Raw genomic sequence first — 23,888 nt, forward strand, 5'->3', positions numbered from 1 at the left:
CGCGAGGCTTTTTTTTTTTTTTTTTTCTTTTTTTTTTTTTTTTTTTCCCAACCTCAGGAAAGAGAGGGGGGAGAGAGCGGGCAGCGCGTCGCGCCGGGACTGACGAGGACGGCGGCGGAGCCGGAGCCGCGGCCGGGCGGAGCCGAGCCGAGCCGAGCCGGTGTGGCGGCGGCAGGTCAGTGGCCGGGAGGGGCTGCGGGTTTGCCGTTGCGGCGGCGGCGCAGACAGGGGGCGCTGTCGGCCCCGCAGCGGCTTTCCCGCCGCCCGCGCGCGCAGCTCCCCCCTCAGCCCCCCCCCCCCCCCCCCCCCCGCTCGCGCGCTCCCCTCACGGCCGGGGCGTCGCGTCTGTCTCTCTGAGCCCCCTCACGGACCCCTCAGGCACCCCTCAGGGACCCCTCAGGCCGGCGCTGCCCGCCAGCATCACGCTGTAACCCCGACCCCGTGCTTTGCCCGCCCTCGGGCATCATCCTCTCCCAGTGTCCGCCGCTCCCGACGCGAGTGGCGCTTCCTGAGGGCTCGTCACCGCCCCGGGCAGCTCAGGTGGCTTTGCCCTCCGGTATGCACAGGTGACTCTTGTGCGTGGGGTCATGCCTCGCGCCTCGGGCTGGGGCTGAGGGACTCGTGCTGAGGGGGTATGTGAGGAACTGCGGACTTTGGGCTAGCCTGTGCTTGTTGTTTTAAGTGTTTTGGCTGAAACTGTGGATCTCTACAGCAGCAGCACCTGCGGTGGTCAGTATCTCTGCAGTGGCTTCTCAGGGTAAATCAGGGCCAGAAAAATGTATTTCGTGTTGTGTGTCTGCCCTTTGTTTGAAGGGTAAAGAAGGTGAGGTTCTCGTACAGTTTTTCAGTGTTTTTGGTGTAGTGCAGCAGCTGCCAGGGCAGCAGAATGCTTGATTCTGTCACCACCTCCGCTCTGCTTCCCATTACTTATCCCTGCTGCTTCCACTCAGCGACTCTGACGCTTGCTCAGTTCCTTATCGCCTGGTTTTCCCCAACAGGGAAGAGCCAGAAATGAGTTCTCAGGTCACAAAATTAAGCTGTAGTACTGCAGGGTGAGATACTTTAAAGTGAAGGAGCTGGGCTGCCCTTTTGGTGTCATACAGGTGAATCCACATAATATTAGGCTGGGGCTGGCATGTATTTTAATTACAACCACAGAATCGCTTCTGTTGGAAAAGACCTCTGAGATGGAGTCCAACCTTTGACCGATCACCACCTTGTCAACCAGACCATGGCACTAAATGCCGTGTCCAGTCTTGAACACAAATAAATCCACTTTGCCCCTCCTGAGACGGCAGAAGGAGGGGTAACCAGGGCACAGTTAACACTCAGGGGTCTCCCTGTATGTGGGAACAGCCTTGACACTCATCACTGTGGAGTGGAAGCAAAGCTTTTCCTGTTTGTGAGCACACTAGTTTCATGGAATATATTAAGTGCCTTAAAACTGCGTTTAAAATAATGTCTTGGTTTCATTGCTTAAAATGGGAGGGGAAAAGCGGAAGGTTCTCTGTTTTGAAGTTAAGAAATTTTTTGCTGGCCTCTATGTATTAACTCCTGTCCTTTTTTACCTCGCCTTGCTTAGAGAGAAGTTTCAGGGCAGGGCAGGAACTTCACTGCTGCAGCTCTGCCTGTATCTGTGTTCATATAAAACTCTTACAGGATGTGTCTTTTTAAGTGGTTTCAGGTTGGCTGTATACTTGCATTTATTCTGCAGTACGTGCCTAGGGCTGCCACTGGCTGTACAAAAACATTTTCATGGTATATAAAGTATTTTGAATTATTTTTTCTCCTCATCCCCTACTGCCCCATTTGACTTTTTAAAATGCCCAAAGCAAACGAACATTTGCATCAGTGCTTGAAAGAATCAAATATATTTTATATCCGTGCCCTGTTTCTTGCAGACCTTGTATTACAGTTGAATTTTATTAAGTTTTTTAGATGTTGGTAATAATAGAAATTGGGGTTGGACATGGGTTAGCACTGACAGCTTTAATTTTTATCGAGCCTACATAAGTTTCAATAGATGGGTGTGGAGCTGTGTTATTTTGGTTTACATCATCTTTGCTTTCTTAAAGTTCCTTTCCCCTGTTTAATTGTCTCTCCTTCTTCTGGTTTCACTCTGGCACACAGAAGCACTGCGATTTTATCCCTTTTGAGAAGGAATCTTTTGCTTTATCACTGTGAAGTTTTGACCTTGCTTTTGCTTTGCTCTGATTTTAATTGTGTATCAGACTAGTGCTGGCAGTGTGAGAGCTGGCATGTGAAAACGACAGACTGCCTTACATCTTGGCATATGGAAATTGCTACATTAATTACTTGGATCTTTGTGTACATATTAATAGTTGATATTTGCTCTGACTCTGGAGGAGCTTGAAGTACAAAGTAATTTTCTCAAAGCTTCGTTTCTAAAGCACAAAGTGAAGGGGAAGCCAGGAATGCAGCTTGCAGCTGATTTTCTTTTAGCTTGAATGAGAATCTCTTCTGGGAAGGAAGTCCCAGAGCTGAGTGTCTCAAAATGCCTCTTAAAACAAAGCTGTGCTGTCCATGAGCCACACTAGTATGTTGCTGTGGTCATTTGGTGCTGTGCAGCCACTACAAATGTCCCATAATGACATTTCTCATTTATGATGCACCTCAGTGTAGCCCTCAGCTAAGCAGTGTATTGTCTGCTGGTTATTAATATAACAAACTTGCTGGAGGGCTTGAGTGGAGCTTGGAGTTGCTGAGCAGTTTTACCTGGCTTATCTTTCCAAGGTAGTTGCTGACCTTTCACTATCTGGAGTCGTCAGCTCACATCTCCGGCTGAGGAAGCCTGATTTGCACAATAATTTGGGGACCATTTGCCATCCTGGTGTCGAGGTGGGCTTCCTCTCTGATGGCTGTGCTCGTGCTTCCCTCTCCGCTGCCTTGGCAGAGAGCTGAAAAGTCTTTCATATGATGATTGCGACATTAATTACTTTAATTTTTGTGTTAATTTAATTTCCCGAAAGCTGTCTGCCTGTGGCAGCATTGCTTTGTTTGGCTTATGTGAAATGAGGTACTGGAGACTGGCAGTTTTCAGCTGCAGTGAATTGAAATGTGAACAAAAGAGATTAATTGTTGCATTAAAAAGGTTTTATATTTTTCAAGATAAATCTGTATATTAAGTCACTTGCTTCTAGTTAGTGTTTATTTTCTAGGGGCCTGATTCTGGAGTTCTGACAGAATTTTTAAATTAAAAATTGGTTTGCCATTAAAATCAGAGACACTATTGAATTACTGCTCTTGGGCAGGGCCTTGGCATCTGATGGAGTGAGTGGTTTGCATTTTTGATGTAATAAAGATATTTTTTTTAAACTTTACTATTACCAGATCTGCCATGATCAAGGTTAATACAAGGGTGGTTTCTGAAGTGTGTAGTACTCATGGGTTTTGTGTGTGATCTTTCTAATGTTTTGTACTGGGAGTTACAGGGAGTGGAGAAAAAATGATTTATCTTTTTTCAGTTCTTAAAAAAACGTGTTTATGAGAAGGGAAATTACCTGCTTTTCAGCTTTGGTTGTTGTAGAGTCCTTTTAGCAAGGAACTTGCTTATCTGGTAACAGGGCAGAAGATTAAACAAGAACGTTCACTCCTTGAAATAGCACTTTTGCTTTTTTAAGATGATATTTACCTCTTATTTGACAGAATGACAGGAATGGAGACTGAAACAGCAAGAGACAAAACCATGGAAGAAGAAAGCACTGAGCAGAAGAAGGAAAGAGAGAAGAAGAAGAGGTCAAGAGTTAAACAGGTGTTGGCAGATATAGCCAAGCAAGTGGATTTCTGGTTTGGTGATGTTAACCTCCACAAAGATAGATTTCTTCGAGAACAAATAGAGAAGTCCAGAGATGGATGTAAGTTTTTATTCAGTATATTTCAGCAGACAGTTTTGTTTCACTTTGTTCTTCCCTTGAGTTTCTGGTATGAGTGACAGGTTATTCTGAGGTGCATGTCTTCTCCTGGCAAAGGCAGTAGCTCCATGTTGGAAATCAGCATCAGCAGCTCAGGAGGCAGAACTAGTACTAGATTTTAAAAAATTTATTTACTCTTTCTCTTTTCCTGTCCTATCAGTCCTAAGTTAAAGACATCTGCTAGAGCAGAAATGACTTTTTGTTAGACCTGATTTTCTATCTTTGTGTAATTTTAAGAACAAGCAAACAAATGAGTAATTTTGCCCTCAGAGGTATTGTATTTGTTTTACATGCAGAAATTAAAATGTCACTCTAATTTGTTGTTAGGCGTAGGTGTTTTGTTCATTTTTTCACTACAAATTTGATTAGAAATTGTGTGTTTGCATGTGGGGTTACTATGAGTCTCTTCAGACAGTTTTCAGTGTGGTTGTTTGGACTTCTAAGGGCCCCCTTAAATTGTTAATAAAGTAACAAATAAATAAAATTTACCCTACATTTTCTAGAGATACTAGAAATGTCTAAATGTTTATTAAGAGCAGTGCTACATAATTTTCTGTCAAGGTTTTATCAGCATGACTGGTTGCAACTGAAGTGCAAGCAGGGGCTCTTTGTGTTGGCAGCATTGGGTTAAGTACTCAATTGAGTACTTGAAGGAGAGGCATGTTTTCAATGCAAATTGGTTTTGTGCTGTAGAGCTACATCAGAAAGGGGGGGTTTCTTCCTTTTTTTTCAAGGACAACAGTTATCAGTGGGGAGGTAAAAGAACAAAATTCCTTTGATAAAGGTTAGCACAAAATAAAATTTAATACAGGTGTACTTGAAACTTGAATTTTAATGGTAAAAATTTGCTGTGAATCCTTGGTTAAATGCTACACTTAGAACTTGCAGGTTGTAAACTAGTGGAGTAGAACACATCACCCTGATTTCATAATTTACGCTTCGGGTTTTTTTTTCCCTTAGATGTTGATATATCACTTCTTGTTTCTTTCAACAAAATGAAAAAATTGACTACTGACGGGAAGCTGATTGCTCGAGCAGTTAAAAGTTCATCTGTTGTGGAGGTATTTAGCATCTCACCCTTCTGTATTTGCTGGTGCTGAAAAAGCAGTGGTAGAGGTGCTGAAGTAGGCAATAATCTCATAGAAATCACTTATTTCTCCTTACTTTTAGTTGGACTTGGAAGGAACCAGGATCAGGAGACGCCAGCCTCTGGGCGAGCGCCCAAAGGACGTGGACAGTCGGACTGTCTATGTGGTAAGGCTGGACTTGTGTGTGACCCTGCCTGTTTGTTCCAAACTGTGCAAACTCTATTTGTGCATCAGGAATTTGGTTGGCTGCTGATGATTGTGCAGCAAAGGTAAAAGAAATTAATTAGGCAAAGGCAGGTGAGCAAAAGCGAAGAGTGACTGTAGCAAGATAGGGCTTAGTTTGGTGCACGATTTCTTGTGCCAGCTTAAATCCTTTTAAATGCTGAGCCAGGTGCTGCTTGCCGGGCTGAAAAGGTGCGATTGCATTGAGCCATTTCTGTGTTCACTGGGCTTTTTTAATGCCATTAGACACCAGTGGTACTAAGAAATATTTACTAGTTACATTAATGTCATTAAAGCTTTCTAATAACAACTTAATTAGTTTCATCAAACAGGATCTAGCTGCGTTCCCAAGTTTTATCAGGGTACTGTAAGCAGCATTATCTGTTTATAAGATCTGTTACTGCAAGTGCCTCTGTACACACAAACACCATTCTTTTAAAGGCAGAATATACCTGAAAAATTTTAACAACTGTCCTGTGGCTACCTTGATACTGGAATGACTCCTTAATTTAAATGAAAATAGCTTTGCTGATAGGATAAGTCTGCATCTCACCATGGTATTTCAGCTGTGTCAGAGTGAAAAAGCTATTATGTTGTGGAGCCACTTAAGTGGTAGCTTGGAAAGAAATCCGATGGTTGAGCTGTTGCTTATTTAAACCCTGGACAATTTTTTTTACTAGATTTGAAGTCAGTGTGGAATTTGTTTTGTGTCTAAAGGAAGCTTTTTATGCTCAGTATCATTTTTGCTATGTACCTGTAGCTGTTAGCAGCTGAATTAATATTTTTCAGACAGCACTGAGTTTTCTGTGTTAAAAACACACAATATTCCTGGCCCAAATGCCAGCCCGTCCAGATAACGAGAAACTGAATTGCTCTGATGATTCATTCCTTTACAAAAGCCCAAAACAGGTGGTTGTGTTTTGTATTTTAAAACACAGTGTGCCAGACATAGTATTTTCCTAACATAATCACAGGGACTGCTTAGAACTCTGAAATACTTTGTCTGTATCATTTTTGGATAAGATATTCCACTGGCATGAGCTACACTGTCTATACAGAGCTTAAGTGTGTGGCTAAATGTTTTGTAAATACCTGGTATATGGCAACCAGTAGAAGTAGTCCAATATTGGTAAATTAAATTTCTCTGGAATAATCTGACTTTTTATATGCTTTAACATAGACTTCATTATTAAACTATAATTTTGCACTAATCTCATAACATGTATAAAACTTGAAGTAACTGGTTTTTCACCTGAATGCCAAACCATAAAAAAACGTTTTTCCGAGGCTGGCAAAGTTAATGTAAAAACAAAATATTAACGTGATAAGTGTTCCCCTATAAGGAAAACCTTTTAGTGCAGTAACCTCTTGTGGAAAAAAAAAAGCAAAACAAAAGAAATAGTGCTGACACTGTTGTTGTTTAGGCATGAATTTGAGAGTGGGAGTTTAAAGTGTTCAGTTGGGTCTCGTTAGAAATTGGTGTGACACGATTTGTCTTTGATTGAGGAGTGGAAATGTTGAACTCAGACACGATGTCTGCAAGCTGCTAAAATGTGTTGCTATATTAAGGACTTTATAGAAGGAAAATTCAGACAGTTTTGTCACCCAAGAAGCTGCCTAAAAGTTTCTGCTCATCTGATGAATTAAACTCTCAGTGCTAACTACTAAACTTGAAAATATTGACTACTGGTAAAAATTTTATCAGTAGTGACTCTTTACTGGCATACAGGAATTCTTTGTGATACTGCATTACTACCAAGTAAAAAAAATTCCTTGTGCTTTGCAGAGGGTAGTTTGGCACAAGTCAGGCTTGTATTTGCTCCAAGGCTTTAAATTTACCAAGATACTTTGTCTTGCAAACATACAGCTGCAGGTCTTGGTGTCTGTCACAGGAAGTAAGCATATAAATTAAATATCTAATATATTTGTTATAGGTATGTGAATGATTACAGATCTGTTCTCTGGTCACTTTTTACTACCTGGGTACTGTGGCTCTCAACGTTTTGACATCAAACTTTAATCTTTTTTTTCTCCTTTAGGAGCTGCTTCCTAAAAATGTCAATCACAGTTGGATTGAGCGGGTGTTTGGGAAGTGTGGCAATGTAGTTTATGTCAGTATCCCTCGGTATAGAAGTACTGGTGATCCAAAGGGCTTTGCTTTTGTTGAATTTGAAACTAAAGAACAAGCAGAGAAAGCCATTGAGGTGAGTGCTGGTGCTCCTCCTGCTGACATTGTTCCTGGTGTCACATTGTGATATGAACGGTGTGCTCTTTATTAGGTCACCTGCTGAATCGTAGAGACATTCCTAAAATACCATAATTTAAGAGCTTCACTTAACACGAGTTAGCTCCTCTTTCCTACTCCCAGACCTACAATCAGTCCCACAGTTTTTAAAGATTTTATTCTATTAATAGTCTGAAGACTTAGTAAAAATATAATGGCTTTTTTTTCCATTGGTCACTCTTTGCATCCTTTATGGAAAGAGATGTCTGTGTAACAGTAAAATGATCATTAAATTTCATCACACAAGCATGATCATACCGAATTTTCTGTATTTAAATGTGATTTGAAAATATTTGTGTATTGAAATATGATTTGAACTGCTAGTCTTAACTGGAATGCAGAGTCTTCAAAGAAAATATTATTTTTAGTAATGGTATGTGGTTTTCATTTTCCTTAAGTTTTTGAATAATCCACCAGAAGAAGCACCACGAAAACCTGGGATTTTCCCCAAAACAGTAAAGAATAAACCAGTTCCCACACTGAATTCAAGTGACAACACTGTAGTAGGTAAGTGTTATTAAGTTATTGGGATCAAGAGAGTGTTATTATTTGGATCAGTTTTGTGCCTCAGCTTTTGAAGAGAGAATTTTCAACTGCTGTGTTACTGCAGTTTAATTTCATGTTTCAAAAAAACTTTTAATAAAAATAATGCATGGTGCTGTTTAGCTAGCAGAGGCTTAGGTGTGTAAAATCTACTGTAATGTACAAACCAGCATCACAGGGTTATGTTGCAACTTCATCACTAAAACATTTTCCCTTATTTCTGGTGATGTAATACAATTTCCAAGACTTCAGACATCTTCCCATTTTTTCTGTAAGCTTAGTGATAAATCATGTTACTAGTCCTGATAGTTATGACCAGTTTTTTGTTATACCAGTAACTGCTGGTGGAAACAAAAAGCTGAAATCACATCCATGTTTTTCAAACCCTGCTTTCCCCCCACTTTTTTTCTCTCCGTGAAACACCTAGGAAAAGCTTTGGGTCAGTGTTGCATTTCTCCCTTAGAAATGCCAGAGACAAGTGTCTCGTTTAACAACCCAGTTCTATCATGATCCATGCTATCATAATTGTTAAAGATAATGTAATCTAGTGTGTAATCATGGACAGTTTTAAATACTATGTTTTTAATCCAGAGGAGAAGAAAAAGAAGAAGAAAAAGAAATCCAAAATCAAGAAAGAGAGCAATGCACAGGCAGCTGCAGAGCCAAAGGAATCAAGCACAAACACTACAACAGAGCCAGTACCTAAGTCTAAAAGACACAGGACACCATCAGAGTGTTCTGAGATGGAGGGAACTGAGACTTCCAGGCAGCCCTCAAAAAGGGAGAAAAGGAAATGGGACAGAACAGAGAGCTCCGAGGTCACCGGGGAAAGCAGGCCAGGGAAGAGAAAACGAACCAGCTCAGGAGATGGCGAGGCATCAGCTCCAAAAGTCAAGAAAACTGCTGAAAAAGATGGAGTTGAAACAGTTAAAGAAGAAACAATAGAAGCTCCAAAAGATTCCAATGGTAAAAACTCTTCCCTTTTTATTATCATGGTTTCTATGCATGAATGGAGAAGATATAGGCTGCATATAGTGGAGGTATTAGCTCAGCTTGGGTATGCATGCCCATGTTCCCTGTAGTTAAATCTAAACCTGGTAAGGAGTCATTCTAAAGATAGGAGAATTAGGAAGAAGTTGCAACACCAAAGCAGGTAAAAAAATCAGAAGTAAAAACAGTTTAAAGAGGTTAATTTAAGTAAAAACTGAGTGAAGTAAAGTGGGGGTGGAAACAGTCAGCCTGGGCAAATGGAGACAGCATAGGAATCTAGTTAATTAAAATACAAAAGGGAAAAGCTAAAGATCCCAGTTTGTTCTTTGAGATAGGAAAAGGTGCATTGAAATGAATGAGTGTGATAAGGAGAGTAAACTTGGGTAGTTGATGAGATGAAGTGATTAATACAAAGAAGCAATAAATATTGAATGTGATTTTATTGTAATAACGTTTTAACTATGGTAGGTTTAAACTTTTGTTTATTTGGACTGTTTAATGCAGAAGTGTCTGCAGAAGAAGATAAAGACAAAAAAGACACTTCCCTTTCCAAATCTAAAAGGAAACACAAGAAAAAACACAAAGAACGAACCAAAATGGGTGAAGAGGTGATTCCACTCAGAGTACTCTCCAAGTAGGTGATTTAATTTAATAATTTCTCGTGATAACTGAATTATTTTAACAGTCCTGGGAAATTATTAACTTATTTAGTAAACGGAAAATTGCTGGGTGAGAGAGCAATGCTGAGCCAACATAACCTTTTTTTATTTGTTTCATTTGTCACACCTTCAGTAATTATGTAAAAGTGTACGTAAAAACTGATGAATTTATCAGTCTCTGTCAGTCAGGTCATTTGGCACTTAAGTTCTGATTTTGCACAGCTTAGTACAATTTCCATTTTTACCTTAGGAATCTTGTGAATACTGTTCCTTTCCACATTTTTAATGTTTGTAAGGTTTTCAAAATGCCTAAATGCTGTAGGATTTGCAGTAGGCAGTTTTTTTGTGAGTGGAAAGTAAGACCTGAGTCGTGTTTTGTATAATTTATTGACATTTCATTCCTTAATAGCATTCAGCATTATCATAACTCTTTGAAATTTTATTCTTTAAATACTGGTATGTCTGACAGTCCATCACCATTGCTAAAGTGCAATTCCAATGTTTATACAACAGAGTTGCATATTAGCAACAGTATTAGCCTGTAGAGAAAAGATTCAAATAGCAGAGTGTTGAGTCTTCATTGCTTGATGTGTAGAGTTCTGCCAACCTTATAATCCGAGGCGGTGGGCTTTTAGGAGTCACCACAACTAAAACATGGAAGCACTTACTTTTTTGGCATCCAGCAAGTACCTCCATGTTAAAGTGGAGGGGGTCCTCGCCGTCTTGTGCAGCCATTGTAGTTTATAGAAACTTCTTTATTCACGTTTTCATACATTTCCTGAGGGAAGGAAATGCTGAGGTGAAAAGGATTCACCACCACTAAAACATGGAAGCACTTACTATTGTGGAGCAAAGCAAGTACATCCACATTTAAGTTGTGGGGGTCCTTGGCTGGAAAACCTGCATAGAAATGTAATAAATGCAGTGAAACAAATTATACACGTTCAGTTCTTGTAATAAGTCTTCGAAGATTAGGATCCACCACCACTGAAACATGGAAGCACTTACTTTTTTAGGCAGCAGGTACCTCCATGTTAAAGCAAAGGGAGTCCTTTAAAATAAAAAACCGCTTCAAATGAACTTAAACCACTTATGTTTTCGCTCTTGGAATATCTAAAAAACGTCCAGGCCAAAAAAAAAAAAAAAAAAGTTAAGTCCCGGCTGGCGTTTGAGATTACGATCAGGATTCACCTCTACTAAAACATGGAAGCACTTACTTTTTTTATATCACAGAAAGCACCTCCATGTTAAAGTAAAAGGGGTCCACGCAAGAAAAAAAAAGGTGGTTATCGACGGCGCTTGTCCGCTGCCACCGGCATTCTGAGGAAACTGCAACAAATATAGAGAATTTTAGTTCCATGTGTTTCAGCTGTAGCAAAGAGGTGAAACTAAGTGTAAAGAATATATAAGCATTGCAAATACTTGCCTGACTCATGCTCCAAGGTCTCCTCTTCTTTCGAGGCAAGTGACCAAGTTCCTGGAGCTTGTATTTATACCAAACCTTGCTATGGGATGGTGTTGCCTTTTTATCTCCAAGAATCATTACGTGGGTCTTTTGTTATTTTAATGCCTTTGCTCTGTTGAGAATGTATGATCCTGGGTGAGTCTGGATGCTTTTTTGAAGTATACAGTTGTCACTGTTAACAGCTAAAACCATTACCACAAGATATCCTCCTCTTTAAAAATCCTCTATCAGCTTGTTTGATAGCACAGATTAGGGTAACAATGAGTCGTTCTCACAGTGGCACTGCGGGCATTGTGTTGCTGTGGAGCAAAGCTCTCCCTGTTTGCAGAAACATCTCCATGTTAAATGTATGTAAATATATAAATTGCTTCCATGGGGGGGTATTTTTTAACCAAAATGCATCTGAATAGTGAGGAATGTCCTTATCTCAGTAGGTTTTTGGTGAGTTTAACCAGTTGTTGATTTTCCATCAATGATTTTTTTTTTCTGGAAAACGAATGACTGATTCTTAATGTAGTGACACAGGAGCGGGTTCACTGAATTGATTCAGTGAATTGAGAGTTCACTGTCTCTGAATTAACTCTGAATTTAGTGCTTGTGCTCTGTGTAGTTCCAGTGGAAAACACAGTTTACTCAACTGTTCTCTATGCTGTCTGAATATTTAAAGCAAATTTGCAAGTCACTCTGTTGAATGATAGGTTGATGTTGTTGGAACTGTCTTGGATTATTAAAATCTGAAGCGAAGTCATGGGAAATTCAGTTAGGGACAAAACTTAATTTGAACGAAGCGCAGGGAAATCTACAATGGCAGAATGGTCTGCACTGTTCACCAAGTCCAGCTAAAGCTGTTTGTAACTTGTTAAATTATCATTGAGTTTCTCAACATCAGTTTCTTGTTTGCAACTGACGTCCTGTGCCTGTGTTGCTGCTTTTAGGACTGAATGGATGGATTTGAAGCAAGAATATCTGGCCCTGCAGAAAGCCAGTATGGCCTCCTTAAAGAAAACAATGTCTCAAATCAAACCCGAGCCTGTGGGAGAGATGGAAACAGAATCTGGTGTGCAGAAATCTGAAAATGACAAAAGTAATCCGGGGTTTTGTCTTGTTTTAATTCATGTTTCATCTAGTAAGCGAGCAGAAGTGATGCAAGACCCTGATCTTGCAGAAGCGCTGCCACAAGGTTTTATTTTGTAAAATGCTGGTGTTTTCTCAAAATGTCAGATAGTAAAAGCAACCCCCTCCTTGTATTTAAATAGGTTTGGGACTAGGGAGTTGTATCAATAAAGAATAAACAAGTGATTTCAGCATATTTCAGTGGTACTTCCTAGGCTTACAGATATATTTAGGTAATTCTAATTATAGAGCCTCAGAGAGGTAAATCAACAATCAGCTTTTTTGGTGCTGCAGCTTGGGCCTGACCTGCTTGGGTTTAACTGTGCCAGAGGTATTTAAAAAAACTGCTTTAAATAGGGCTTTATCAGCTCTATGGATAAGGGGAGCTTTGTAATTATGTCCTCAAAATTAAATTTCTACTTTTTTTTCAAGAATTGAATTGTGCCTTTTTTTTTTTTTTTTTTTTTGCTCTGAAGGCTCTGTGCTTGTCTTCACTAACTCCAGCACTGATATTCCAATGGTGTTCTGCATGTTTTTAATTATTCTAGGACTGAGGGGTTACTATTCACTGTAATCAGTACAAATTAAAATATTCATAAAGGAAGACCCTGTGGACTGTGAAAATTTCCCTAAGAATTTCTTGAAGCTGGTTTTTTTTTTTTTTTTTTTTACTTAAATTGACCTGAACCTATGGACAGTCTTGATCCTTGCAAAAATCCCAACTTAATCTGCAGTAACGATATTAGATGGTAGTTTACATTATGTTACTTCTGTGCTTTCGTGATTTCTTAACTTTTTCAACCTAATGAATGTAAAACCTTTTTTTTTTAATTTTAAAACTTTCTTTTCCTCTCCCGTTTTTAACTTGACCAGCCACCAGTGAAGATTGTGCCCCTCCCGCCAAGGCCAACACAATGGGGCCTCAGTTTGTCAGCGGAGTAATTGTGAAGATCATTAGCACCGAGCCCTTGCCGGGCAGGAAGCAGATCAAGGTAATGCCTTTGTAACCTCAGGGTAGCTGTTAGCCTTTTCTCTTACCCTGCCCCCCAAACGTTTGAATATGGAATACCATTTCACCCAGTCTCCCTGATTTTTTTTTTTTCATCTATTTGGCCAGTAACTGTGTACAGATTCTTCTTTAGTATCTGCTAATGGCAGATTTTTCAATGGCAAAATAGGCTAAGGAGGATGTTTCAAAGTAAAACCAAGCCTTTAGTGTGCTTTGAGCAATGTCAAGTTTATAATGAAAATATTGAAGAAAGTAAAGAATGCTCTTGTGCTTTTCCAGTTTAAAAAAAAGGAGCTGGAGACTGCTGCAGTGTTCTGTATCTGTCACTGTGCCAGTCGTCCTGACAAGAGTACTATAAAAGGACGTATGTGGGGTTTTTTTTTAATGGTGTTTTTATCATTAACAGTAATTTGGGGGCAGAAAAATGCTCTCTGCATGAGAAACCAATTCTTTAAATAAGAATTTTACAATGACAAAAACTCCATTGCAGGGAGAGTGACAGCAGTGGAACATGTTGATTCAGTCACTTTTTTCCAAATACAAGTTCTCATTTTTATCAATTTAAAAAATGTTCAGTATACCTTCAGTCTTGTGTGATGACACAATGCAGTTACACACACTGAATAGAATATTTCTTTAAAAGGAAAATACCAGTTTTAAGCTGCATCCTTTTGAAATGGAAATATTATAAGTTATCCAAACGAAATAAACAGGCTTTTTCCAGGTCCTGGGTTTTCCGTTAATGTTACACAGGACATTTTCTTTCCAAAATTGAATTTTGGGATGAGTAACACCTGGAAAGAATTTGAACAACTTGAATTCACGTTGGTGCACATATCCAGACAACTCAGGACAGAGAGAGAATGGTTAAAAATGGGAGTTCTGATTCTGTTTATCAAACATTTATAACTGATGAGGCCATTTTGAGTCAGTGGCTGCTTGCAGATGTGGGAGGCTTGGTGTGGACATAAACCTAAGCAACGTCAGAGACTCTCTCACTGAAAACACTCCTCTTACTGACGGTAGGGTTTCAACTTAATCAGCCTAATCTGCCTCGGTGTATTTGAAGGCAGCTGTCTGAGTGCTGGAGACACTGAGAGAATGTGGAACAAGTTGTCCCTGTAACCTTTGAGGCCCCCTTTGACTGCGGGATACACCTCTCTGTGTTTAGTTTGTGCCACACCTTAATATGTTGTGGGCAAAAGGAAAGCTTACTATTTAAATAACAGAAAACTTTGTCCTGACCATACTAGTTATATCGTTTTGTGGAAGGCAGAAGCAAAGCTGGCTTTGCTATGTTACTAGACTGTCAGCTGCAGCAAACTGCCCCAAAGCAGTGCTTCCCAGGCTTTTCCTCTCAAACTTCCATAACTGATCTGCATTTCTTGTATGGAAGCAATTAAGTGTGCCACACAACCTGCAAAGGCCTTTGCAGTGTAGTTCAAATATTATTTTGATATTTTAATTTTACACTCCACTGCTTCCCTATTTTGCTCTTAAGGTGTTTCTCAGAGCTACTAACTTTGCCAGCTCCAGGGAACTATTTGCTTCGTTTTATTTTTCCATGAAATCATGATTGTGGGAAAACAGAATAAGGCTGGAAAGTAGCTTTTTTGGCTCTCAAATATTCCTGACAGTGTAGTCACTTAATTTTTGTTTTGTTTTAAGGCTGCTCTTGGTAGTGGAGGGTTAAAAGCAGTGTGTGATTCCTGAATAGAAGCATCTTACTTGAGCTGCCTGCTGTGAACAAAATTGACTAGGAATGTGTGGTCCTACTTAATTTCCCTAACAGCAGGAATTACAAGTGAAGTACTTCATCTGCAAGAGCATTTGTGACTCTTCTTCCTTCAGCTGTCAGTGAAAACTTCCAGGCAGAGGTCACTTCATAAAGATAGACTTGTTTTACTACTACTCATTTCTCAAATAATCTGCCACGAATGAGCTTGGTTTTATACATTTAATGTGTAGAATCAAGTTTGATATTTTTGTTGGGCTGAGATCTATCAATGTTACAATATACAATTTTTACTTTTGAAAAAACTCAAAATAAATGGGTGATGCTCCAGTAGTAAAAAGATACTTATGCAAAAAACCACAACATTTCCTGGAATTACTGCTTTAAATTGTTGATGGATGGCAAGATGAGAGATAGATGGGTAGATGTTGTGGGCTCATAAATCAGAATTCAGTTATAATGTTCTTAGGAAAATATGTTAATTCAAAACTCTTTGACAAGAGATTGATCGATTAAATGACAAAGTTCAGTTACTGCCTCTACTTCATGACCTTTTTGAAAATGTTAATGACCTCCAAATGGAATGGTCAAAAGTCACTCTTTTTGTATTCTCTTTTTGAAGGCTGATTTATGGTGTGTGTTGTCTCACGCTTTGACAGGATGCTCTGGCAGTGCTGGCTGAGGTGGCTTATGTTGACATGCTGGAGGGAGACAACGAATGTCACGTCCGTTTTAAGACTCCTGAGGATGCACAGATTGTTATGAAATCACACAAAGAAATACAGATCAAAAACAACTGGAAGTTCGAAATTCTCACTGGTAAGACTTTTTTTTTTTTTTTTTCCATGGAAATACAGGAGAAGCTTTAAGTATTGTGAAAGGGATTGTTCTTTGTGAATTTATGGATATATTTAGGTATCTTGGGGAAAAATACCGTGTGTTTAATTGTTGGTTTTTTTCTGAGAGTCTTCTCATTTTGCAAGTATTGTGAAATTGGTAAAACTAAAAGGAGTTTTATGCCACCATTCAGAGCAAAATAATGATTTTTTGCTTGCTATTCCAAACTTAATTCTGTTCTTTTTAGATGGATTTGCTTCACTTTTGGTGGCAATAGACTACAGAACTTAACTCACATTTCAGGTTTATGAATAGAACATTCTGATAATGCAAAAGAATTTTAAAGGAAGACTTTCTTGAAAATACTGAGCATATGTGTGAAGTGACATGCCAAGGATCTAACAGCATGGATAGACTTAGAGTGGATTTAACACTTACCTACTAATTGATCTTTAGTTTTCAGGAAGTTGAATAATTTAGGCCAGATTAAGCTTTTTTTTTTTTTTTAATGTATTTACACAAAAGTTTTTATGGGCTCTACTTTTGAACTTCATTTTAATGTGTTATTTCTTTCTGAAATTACTGTGCTGTTCTAAATTTCTATCTTATATTAGTGTGGATTAATTTGCCACATGTGGAGAAGCCTCTTTATAGAATTGAGGGCTAGAAATAAGGGGAAGTTTCTCATACTTGGTGGATTCATAATACTTTTGTGTTTGAGAGGTGCACCAAAAATTCTAAATGTGCAAAAAACACCCCAGGCCTAACAATATGAGACTGCCTCATCTGTGTATTTAAATATTTTACGCCACTCCTGCACAAATCCTCATATTGGGCCCAGTCTCATGGGTGCAGGGATGTAGATTCCAAAATGCCGCTTAAGCATTGCAGGAGGAAAAGCTCTGATGGAAGCATTAACCTTCATCATCATATCAAAGTTAATTGAAGTTTCAGACTTACTGAGTGCAGCTAATGTCATTTGGAGATAGATTTGTCTCCAGTGTGCTTTGTGTTTCAGAGATCCAGAAATAACCTCAAATTTTGTATTTTACAGCTGTGTGCTCTGTGTTTGTTTGTCTCTGGTTTTGTATCCTTAAGTAAGAGTGTAGTAGGAGATTAGGAGTAAGTACTACATTGTAGGAGCATTCCATTCATAGTCTTAAGATTTATTTTTTTCAAACTGGCTCATTGAAATGAGAATGGAAAAGCTTTCCAGGAACGCACAAGGGACTCACAGTAAGGATTTTTGTTTTTTCTTGGTGGCAGAAGGTGAGAGATAAAAAGGAAAGAATCTTTAATGCTCCCTACAGCAGGGACTAAAGATTTCCCAGTAGTATTTTACTCTTCAGGATTTGACTTTAAGTATCTTCAACTTGGCATCTGGCAAGATGGTAAGCATCTGTGATAATGTTTAGATGTTAAGTTTTGTAGGAATCTTTTCCAAGATCATTCAGAAACTTCTCTGTAGCTGAAGATGAACCCTGAGACCACGCCAAATTATATCACAGAATTCCCATTGTGATAGTTGGATCACAAACCAGAAGGAACAGTGGCAAACTGCTGCTTGCCTACAAAGCAGCTGCTGAGAAAAGTTGTAGAATTATTTGCTTTTGTATTGCTACCCATGTTCAAATATTCCTGACAGCTCATAAAGTCCCCAGGCAATGGTTTTGATGAAACAAAATAGTCTCAGTTGTTCTTATAGTAATTACTTTTTTTCCCCTCTTGTTTGGTAGTTCTTTAAAATGAGTCAGAGGTTGAGTACATCAGTAAATCAAAGGGGCCTCCTTGTGCTGTGGTGAAACTTCAGCTAGAACTGGGCTCCCTTTGCTGATGTCATGTAGAGACCAATTCTGTATGACTTGCGTGGGTAGGAGATTTAAGACTACTGGGGAAATAGTTGTTGCATTTCCCTAACAGGTATTTTCATGAGTGTTTACCTTAGAAAAGATTTCATCCACTTCTCGTGGCTACTTTTATTGACATTCCTCAATGTCAATCTTCCCCCAAGGTGACAATGAACAACGTTACTGGCAGAAGATTTTAGTGGACAGACAAGCTAAGCTGAACCAGCCTCGAGAAAAGAAGAGGGGTACTGAGAAGGTAACCTGCAAATCACATTTTTCCTCTAGAGCCATGGTGGGAAACAATATGCTGTTTCTGCATTGCTCCACGCATTTTCATACTCTGACTGTATATTTCATTCTGTTAAATCACTTCTACTGACTTGGCAGCAGGGTTTTACAGCCACAAAGCAGGGAGTGTGGCTGTCCTGGTCCAGTTGACAAGTGCAAGGCCTGTCTTTACAGCTGCAATTGCAGAAAGTTAAGTCCGTGACTAAAGGCCTGAACTTAATTTGTAAGCTGGATTTCTTTTGAAACCCTGTCTGGATGAACTCATTAATAAGTTAAGTAGTCTTGATATGCTCTAGTGAAATCAAGTCTAGTGCTGTACTCTTAAATCTCTAATATGATCCAGAAAATAATTTTCTTGAGAATGGGTAATTTTCCTCATGATTAACACAATTTTAATCGTGCACAGTTCTCTGCTGTGGTGAGTGCTGGTGTGTTCCCAGTGTGGTTAGGAGCCTGTGCACCAGTGTGACTGTGCTCTGACCCAGCCAAATCTGAGTGCTGCTGCAAGCATCCATAGCTGTACAGCTTCCAGATCCAAACTGGAAATCCCAGACTTCTCTCTCCTCGGTGTGCTTGTGGGGCTGCAGCACGGCAGGAGTGTTGCAATGAACTTGCAGTCTGCAGCCTCTACTCCAGCCCCAGCAGATCCTTCCAGGCATGAAGGGTTCCTTGATTAAGCCAGTCAGATCCCTGACCTGACAGAGAGGAGCCAGAGAGTATTTCACAGACGTTTTATTGCCAGGTTTGCTTCACGCACACCCAGATAAGGTTTCTGAGTTGGCCTTAGCCTGATTTTTTTTTTTTTTTTTTTTGCTGTTGCTTGCAAAACTCGAGAATCACCTGACCTTAATTATTTGTTGGTGACTTTGGAGACTCTTTGATTCCTGGATGCTAAGAAAAAAAATATTGTCCCATATATAATGGAAAATAAGTATTTCATTGACCTAAAGGAAGAGCAGTCGTACAGGTGAAAACCTTATCTTGTACAAGGAATATTTTGCATGTCTTATCCTGTTTACGTGAATGTTCTGTCAGAGATCCTGCAGACAAATCAGTTGAGTTTTTTTAAACAAAGATGTGCATAAAGAATTTGCCCAAAGGTCTAATTTAATTTTCTTAAAAGCCTAAAAATGGCATTGACTTGAGCCATTTTTCTTTAATATAAGCAGAAAGGGAATTTGAAAACTGCAGCTTTAAAGCATTTTTCTGATTGCTGCCAGATTTATTTTTTTATGTACTTTTACTTTTTTAAACCAAAGGTGCCAGGGACCTTTGACTTGAATTTTGACTGCAGGAGCCTTTGCTCTCAAGTGTCTCATCTTCATCTTTTGAAGACTGGTATTTGTTGACCAAACTGGTGTCAATTGGGCAGTAATGTACCTCATCTAGCTTTGCAAATACAAACTGTCTTGGTTCTGCCTAACAATGGCAGCACAAGGATGCAAACTCCTGCTCCTTCCCCCTGCCCATCACCTTGCCACACTGGGAGGTGTGAACTTCAAAGCCCAGGGAATTCTATTTAAATGCTAACGCTGTTAAGCAAAGCATCAAGACAGGAATGCCTCACTGCAGTCAGTAAATCTTGACCCTTTCCTTACTTTTTGACAGGGTGTATTCCTGAAATATAGACTGATAATAAAAAAATAAATTATATTCATTAATATTTTACTGTTTGAAATTTTTCCTTAGTACTTGCAAGATTTCTTTTGAAGGTCACTAAGGTAGAAAAAAGTAATGTAATAATTCATAATTAAACATCTTTAGTTAAGTATGCCATTAGTGTACCTTTCTTGTCAAGGTCTATTCTGATAATAACGTTTTGAAATCACATGCAAGATTTTGAAGTGGAGCTTTTTGCCTGTTAGCTGCTTTATGCTTGGAATTCAAGGAATCTTTTATTTTGTTTCAATAAGTGTAGAAATGCATGGATTGCATCCCATCCCAGGCCACACAGAGTTTGAGTTTAGGCAGTTTTGGAGTCCTCTTTTCCATGTTTTCTAGAAAGTACAGGCCTATTTGGCTTTCCTCAGGGTAAGGGTTAAGGATCACTTCAGCAGATGGCTGGTGCAGTGCCCAAAACCAAAGCAAGTCGTAGAGATTTTACTTCCTCTGGCATAGTTCCTATAATAAACCAGATTATTATAGCCCAAAAGAGATGGGAAATCCCAAGGTTCCTCAGAATAGGCCTGGCCTTTCTTTGGAGTAAAAAGGTGTTCAGTGTCTTTCCCTCAGGCCTCATTATCACTTCTCTGCTCCCCTCTGCTGCTCCTTCCCAATCCATCTTCCCTTTTGTCTGTTTAACTGCCTGATAAACCACCTCGGTGATTTACTGATACAGATGGAAAACCTCCCATCCAGAACTGCTTTTTAGGGCAGTGCCACTTTATTCAGAGCTAAAGCAATTCATCAGTCTGTAGCCTTAAACTCCAGACTGACTGGAGTCTCCGGTTGCCAAAGCCAAGGCGTGAGTGCCTGCAAACTTTCTGCTTGCATCCTTGTCTCCCGCGGGGAGTTTCTGCTGAGCCTCGTTTGCACTTTGGACCCCCTTCCACTGGGGGAAGGAGGAAGTTTAAGAGGGTGGGAGGAGTGCTAGAAGTGAAAGGCATTTGGCGAGGAAGTGAGAATTGAGTATTTGTGAAGGGTGGAATAATTTGCAGGATGTATGGAAAAGGAGAATAGTGGGAATGTCTGGGCACAGCCCACACTCTCATGGTGATGCCTGGGGCTCTGGGACTGTGTTCTTGCAAGACTGGGCAGCTTTCTGTCTGCAGAACACGTTTCCCTGGTTCTGACACTGGTGCCTGTGGAATGGCTGGATCCCTGTTTGGATTCAGGAGTAGTGGTGTGCTTACACATAGGTGCTGATAGTGGACTGATGAGCTGGAAGTGGGAATCCGTGAGGCCTCTTGCATGTTCTGAGGCATTGGAATAGAAACACTCACCAATATGAACTGGGGAGCTCCTGTCTCAGAGCTTCCCTTCCCGTGTTTATCATTCTCCATCCCATAAGCTGAATGAGTAAACCGCTGTGCTTCCTCTTAGGGTTGAACTATTTAAAACTACTTTTTTTAGACAGCAGGGAATAAAAGTGACCCATCTTTAGGTCAGTTTTGTTGCTGGAAACTGGTTGAGAAAGCCTGAAATCCTGCTTGCCACCCACAGTGAGTGCAGCAGCACAGCCTGCACCTCCATGTTGTGTGCAGGACTCAGTTGTATGCAGAAGTAATAAATGATTTGATTTGTGTGTGAAATTGTTTAAATCTGGCACACTGGACTGCCTGGTGAGCAAATGACCCTTCCTCATAACACCAGCTAACATACTTGAGTAGCTCCCAGCAGAGAAGTTGCTGTGGGTTTTGTTCAGGTTTTTCTTCAAAGGGAGTTTTTTGATGGTATTTTTGTGTGGTTTCTTATGTTGGTTTGTGTTTCTGTATGTGTGTTTTTGTTTGTATTGTGATGGATTTTGTGGATTCTGTACATGCCTTTGACTGTTGGTTTTTATGGGATTTGGGGGTTTTATATGTGCCTTTGAGTGTATTTATATATTGGGGTTTGGGGTTGTTTCTGAGGAGTTGGGAGATTTTTACTCATTTTTTTATTTGGTTTTTTTGTTTTTGTTTTGCAAGTTGCGTATATTTGGGGGTTGGTTTTGGTGTTTCTTTGTTTTGGGTTTTTTCTGTTATTTTTAGAGAGGTTGGTGGGTTTTTTGGGGAGTTGTGGGTTCTGTCAATGCCTTTGAGTGCGTTCATGTGTTGGATTTGGTGCAACTTGTGTGTGTCTTTAGTTGTGATGTTGTGTTGGTTTGTGGTGTTTCTCCACAGGCCTTTTTGTGTGGATTGTGTCGATTTGTGGGTTTTGTAGTTTGTGTGTGTTTTTGTGTGCATTCTTGTGTTATGGGGAGTTGTGGTTCCTTTGTTCTTGTGTGGGTTTTAGGGGGTTTGTGGTTTCTGTGCGTGTTCTTACTGAGTTTGTGGTTTCAGTGTGAATGTTTTGGTCTGGGTTTGGGGTTTTTTTTGTGTCATGTGGGTTTTGTGTGTTTTCAGTCGGTTTGTGTTTATTTGTTCACGTGTGTTGCTTCTGTGGGTTTTTTGTATGTGTTTTTTGTGGTCTCTCTGCGTGGGTTTTCTCCTGTGTTTTTTCTTGAGTGAGTTCATGAGGAGTTTCTGTGGTGTGCTGGGGGTATGTGGGTTTTTTTCCTGTTTAAAATTCCACAATATTCAGAAGGCACTTCTTTTTTGGTGGTCTAACCTTGGTTTTCCTACATCAGTAACAAAATGAATCCAATAAAAGGATAGAATTCTTTAACTTGACTGTATGAGACTGTATTTTGGATTTTGAAATGGCAATTTTGTTGTCTTCCATTGTGTTTGAAAAAAGGAGGGATGGAATATATATGTGATTGTAAGGTGAAATCCTAACCATCTAGTTTCCCTCTAATTTCCCATATCACTTTTCCTGTTTGCAGTTGATTGCTAAAGCTGAAAGGATGCGACTGGAGAAGACTCAACAAACGAGCAAACACATTCGATTCACTGATGACAACTAACCAGGGTTGATGGTGAGCTTGGACGTGAACTGTAGGTATTCCAAACAAAACAACCAAAACCAGCCCTCACAACCACCACTGCTTACAGCAACTAAACCTGGGCCCTTGGATCCATAACTCTGCAGACTGCAAGTGTGAAGATTGGTTCTAAATCCCATTTTTAATAGGCTGAATGTTTACTGCTTCTGAGCCCTTAGGTAAAGCTTTTTGGAACACGTGTATTATGAGATCTTCCTTTAGTTCACTTCCAGTTAGTTTGGATTTTTTTTTTTAATTTTCTTTTTGTTTTTCCTTTTTTTGTTTTTGTATGTTGAAGTTTTATACACTAGGTTATAAAATAAAATGCTTGAGAATTACAGTTGTGTATTTCTAATTCTTCCATTTGCCTTTTATCATACTGTAAATAATAAAAGTGGTTAATGCTACATAAACCCCCTCTAGGCTTCTTTTTAGTCCATCAGGCTGTTTCAAAATAGAAATAATAATCTTCTGGTTTTTTTCAAGTGGGTAGGGCTGACAGGAAGTCTGCCATTGAGGAGTCTGTAAGAAAATTTACTTGTATAAATACATGCTAAGCTGAATTTAGACTTTATTTTTTAGAAGAATCTTCAAAGGAAGAAATAAGAATATCTTTGCTACATCTGGTTACTCATTTGCAGATAAGTGTTCAAGTTGTGTAGTTCTCAAGTTGCAATGGTGATTTTAATGGCTTTAAAGTATGTCATGGGAAAATGGCAGTCTTAAAAAAAATTAAATGTAAAATTGGAATTCTCCACAAAGTTGCACTTGTGTGTGACTAAGTCTGCTGGTGGGGAGGGAGTGAATGGAGAGGGAATAACAGTGATCAGACTGAAGGTGGCTAGAATACAGAGGGGAAAAGTGCAAGATAAGGGACAAACTTTCAGGGCTGGAGGGGAAGAGCTTGCTGATGGTTCTTGGAAATGGTACATGGAGGATTATTCCCAGAGGGCTGCAGGGGAAAGGTGGGGGAAGGCAGGAACTAACCTGTATGCCAGGCATTCCTGTTTAGTCCAATTGCAGCATTTAAAATTTATTATTATTTAGTCTTTGACTCCTATCTTATGCTAGGTGCGTGAGAGATTGGGTGACATGGTAGAGAAGAGTTTTCATACCTAACTGTGAAAAAAAAAATTCATCTATGAATGTCTTCTAGGCATCCAGCCTGAAAGACAGGAGGGTTTGGTTGTTTTTTTTTTTTTTTTGTTTTTTTTTTGTTTTTCCCTTTGTGATGTGAAGAGAAAAAATAAACGTCACAGCCTACCCTGGGTAAAATGCTTGGGATTTGGCTGCTGAAATTCATTTAAGTCAA

At 39.6% G+C, this 23,888-nt stretch overlaps 1 protein-coding gene across 4 annotated transcripts; it reads left to right on the plus strand.

The window, feature by feature from the left end:
• Nucleotides 1-16: 16 nt before the first annotated feature.
• LARP7 (La ribonucleoprotein 7, transcriptional regulator) lies at nucleotides 17-22,916 on the plus strand. 4 transcript variants are annotated; one of them, XM_085057560.1, is made up of 14 exons: nucleotides 378-566; nucleotides 3,667-3,875; nucleotides 4,893-4,993; nucleotides 5,103-5,186; nucleotides 7,282-7,446; nucleotides 7,925-8,033; nucleotides 8,661-9,035; nucleotides 9,564-9,693; nucleotides 12,119-12,267; nucleotides 13,170-13,288; nucleotides 15,700-15,859; nucleotides 17,889-17,980; nucleotides 22,478-22,570; nucleotides 22,647-22,916. In XM_085057560.1, exons 1-13 carry the CDS (start codon nucleotides 559-561, stop codon nucleotides 22,556-22,558), a joined length of 1,782 nt encoding a protein of 593 aa, XP_084913686.1. In that variant the 5' UTR covers nucleotides 378-558; the 3' UTR covers nucleotides 22,559-22,570; nucleotides 22,647-22,916. The 4 variants fall into 4 exon arrangements, with proteins under 4 accessions (XP_084913687.1, XP_084913686.1, XP_084913685.1 ...); XM_085057561.1 differs by lacking the exon at nucleotides 378-566 and adding an exon at nucleotides 17-175 and having other exon boundaries at nucleotides 22,478-22,916; XM_085057559.1 differs by having other exon boundaries at nucleotides 22,478-22,916.
• The last annotated feature ends 972 nt before the right edge of the window (nucleotides 22,917-23,888 follow it).

The sequence above is a fragment of the Lichenostomus cassidix genome, chromosome 4 (genome assembly GCF_008360975.1).
Source record: "Lichenostomus cassidix isolate B80296 chromosome 4, HeHo_3.0, whole genome shotgun sequence".
NCBI classification, from domain to species: Eukaryota; Metazoa; Chordata; class Aves; order Passeriformes; family Meliphagidae; genus Lichenostomus; species Lichenostomus cassidix.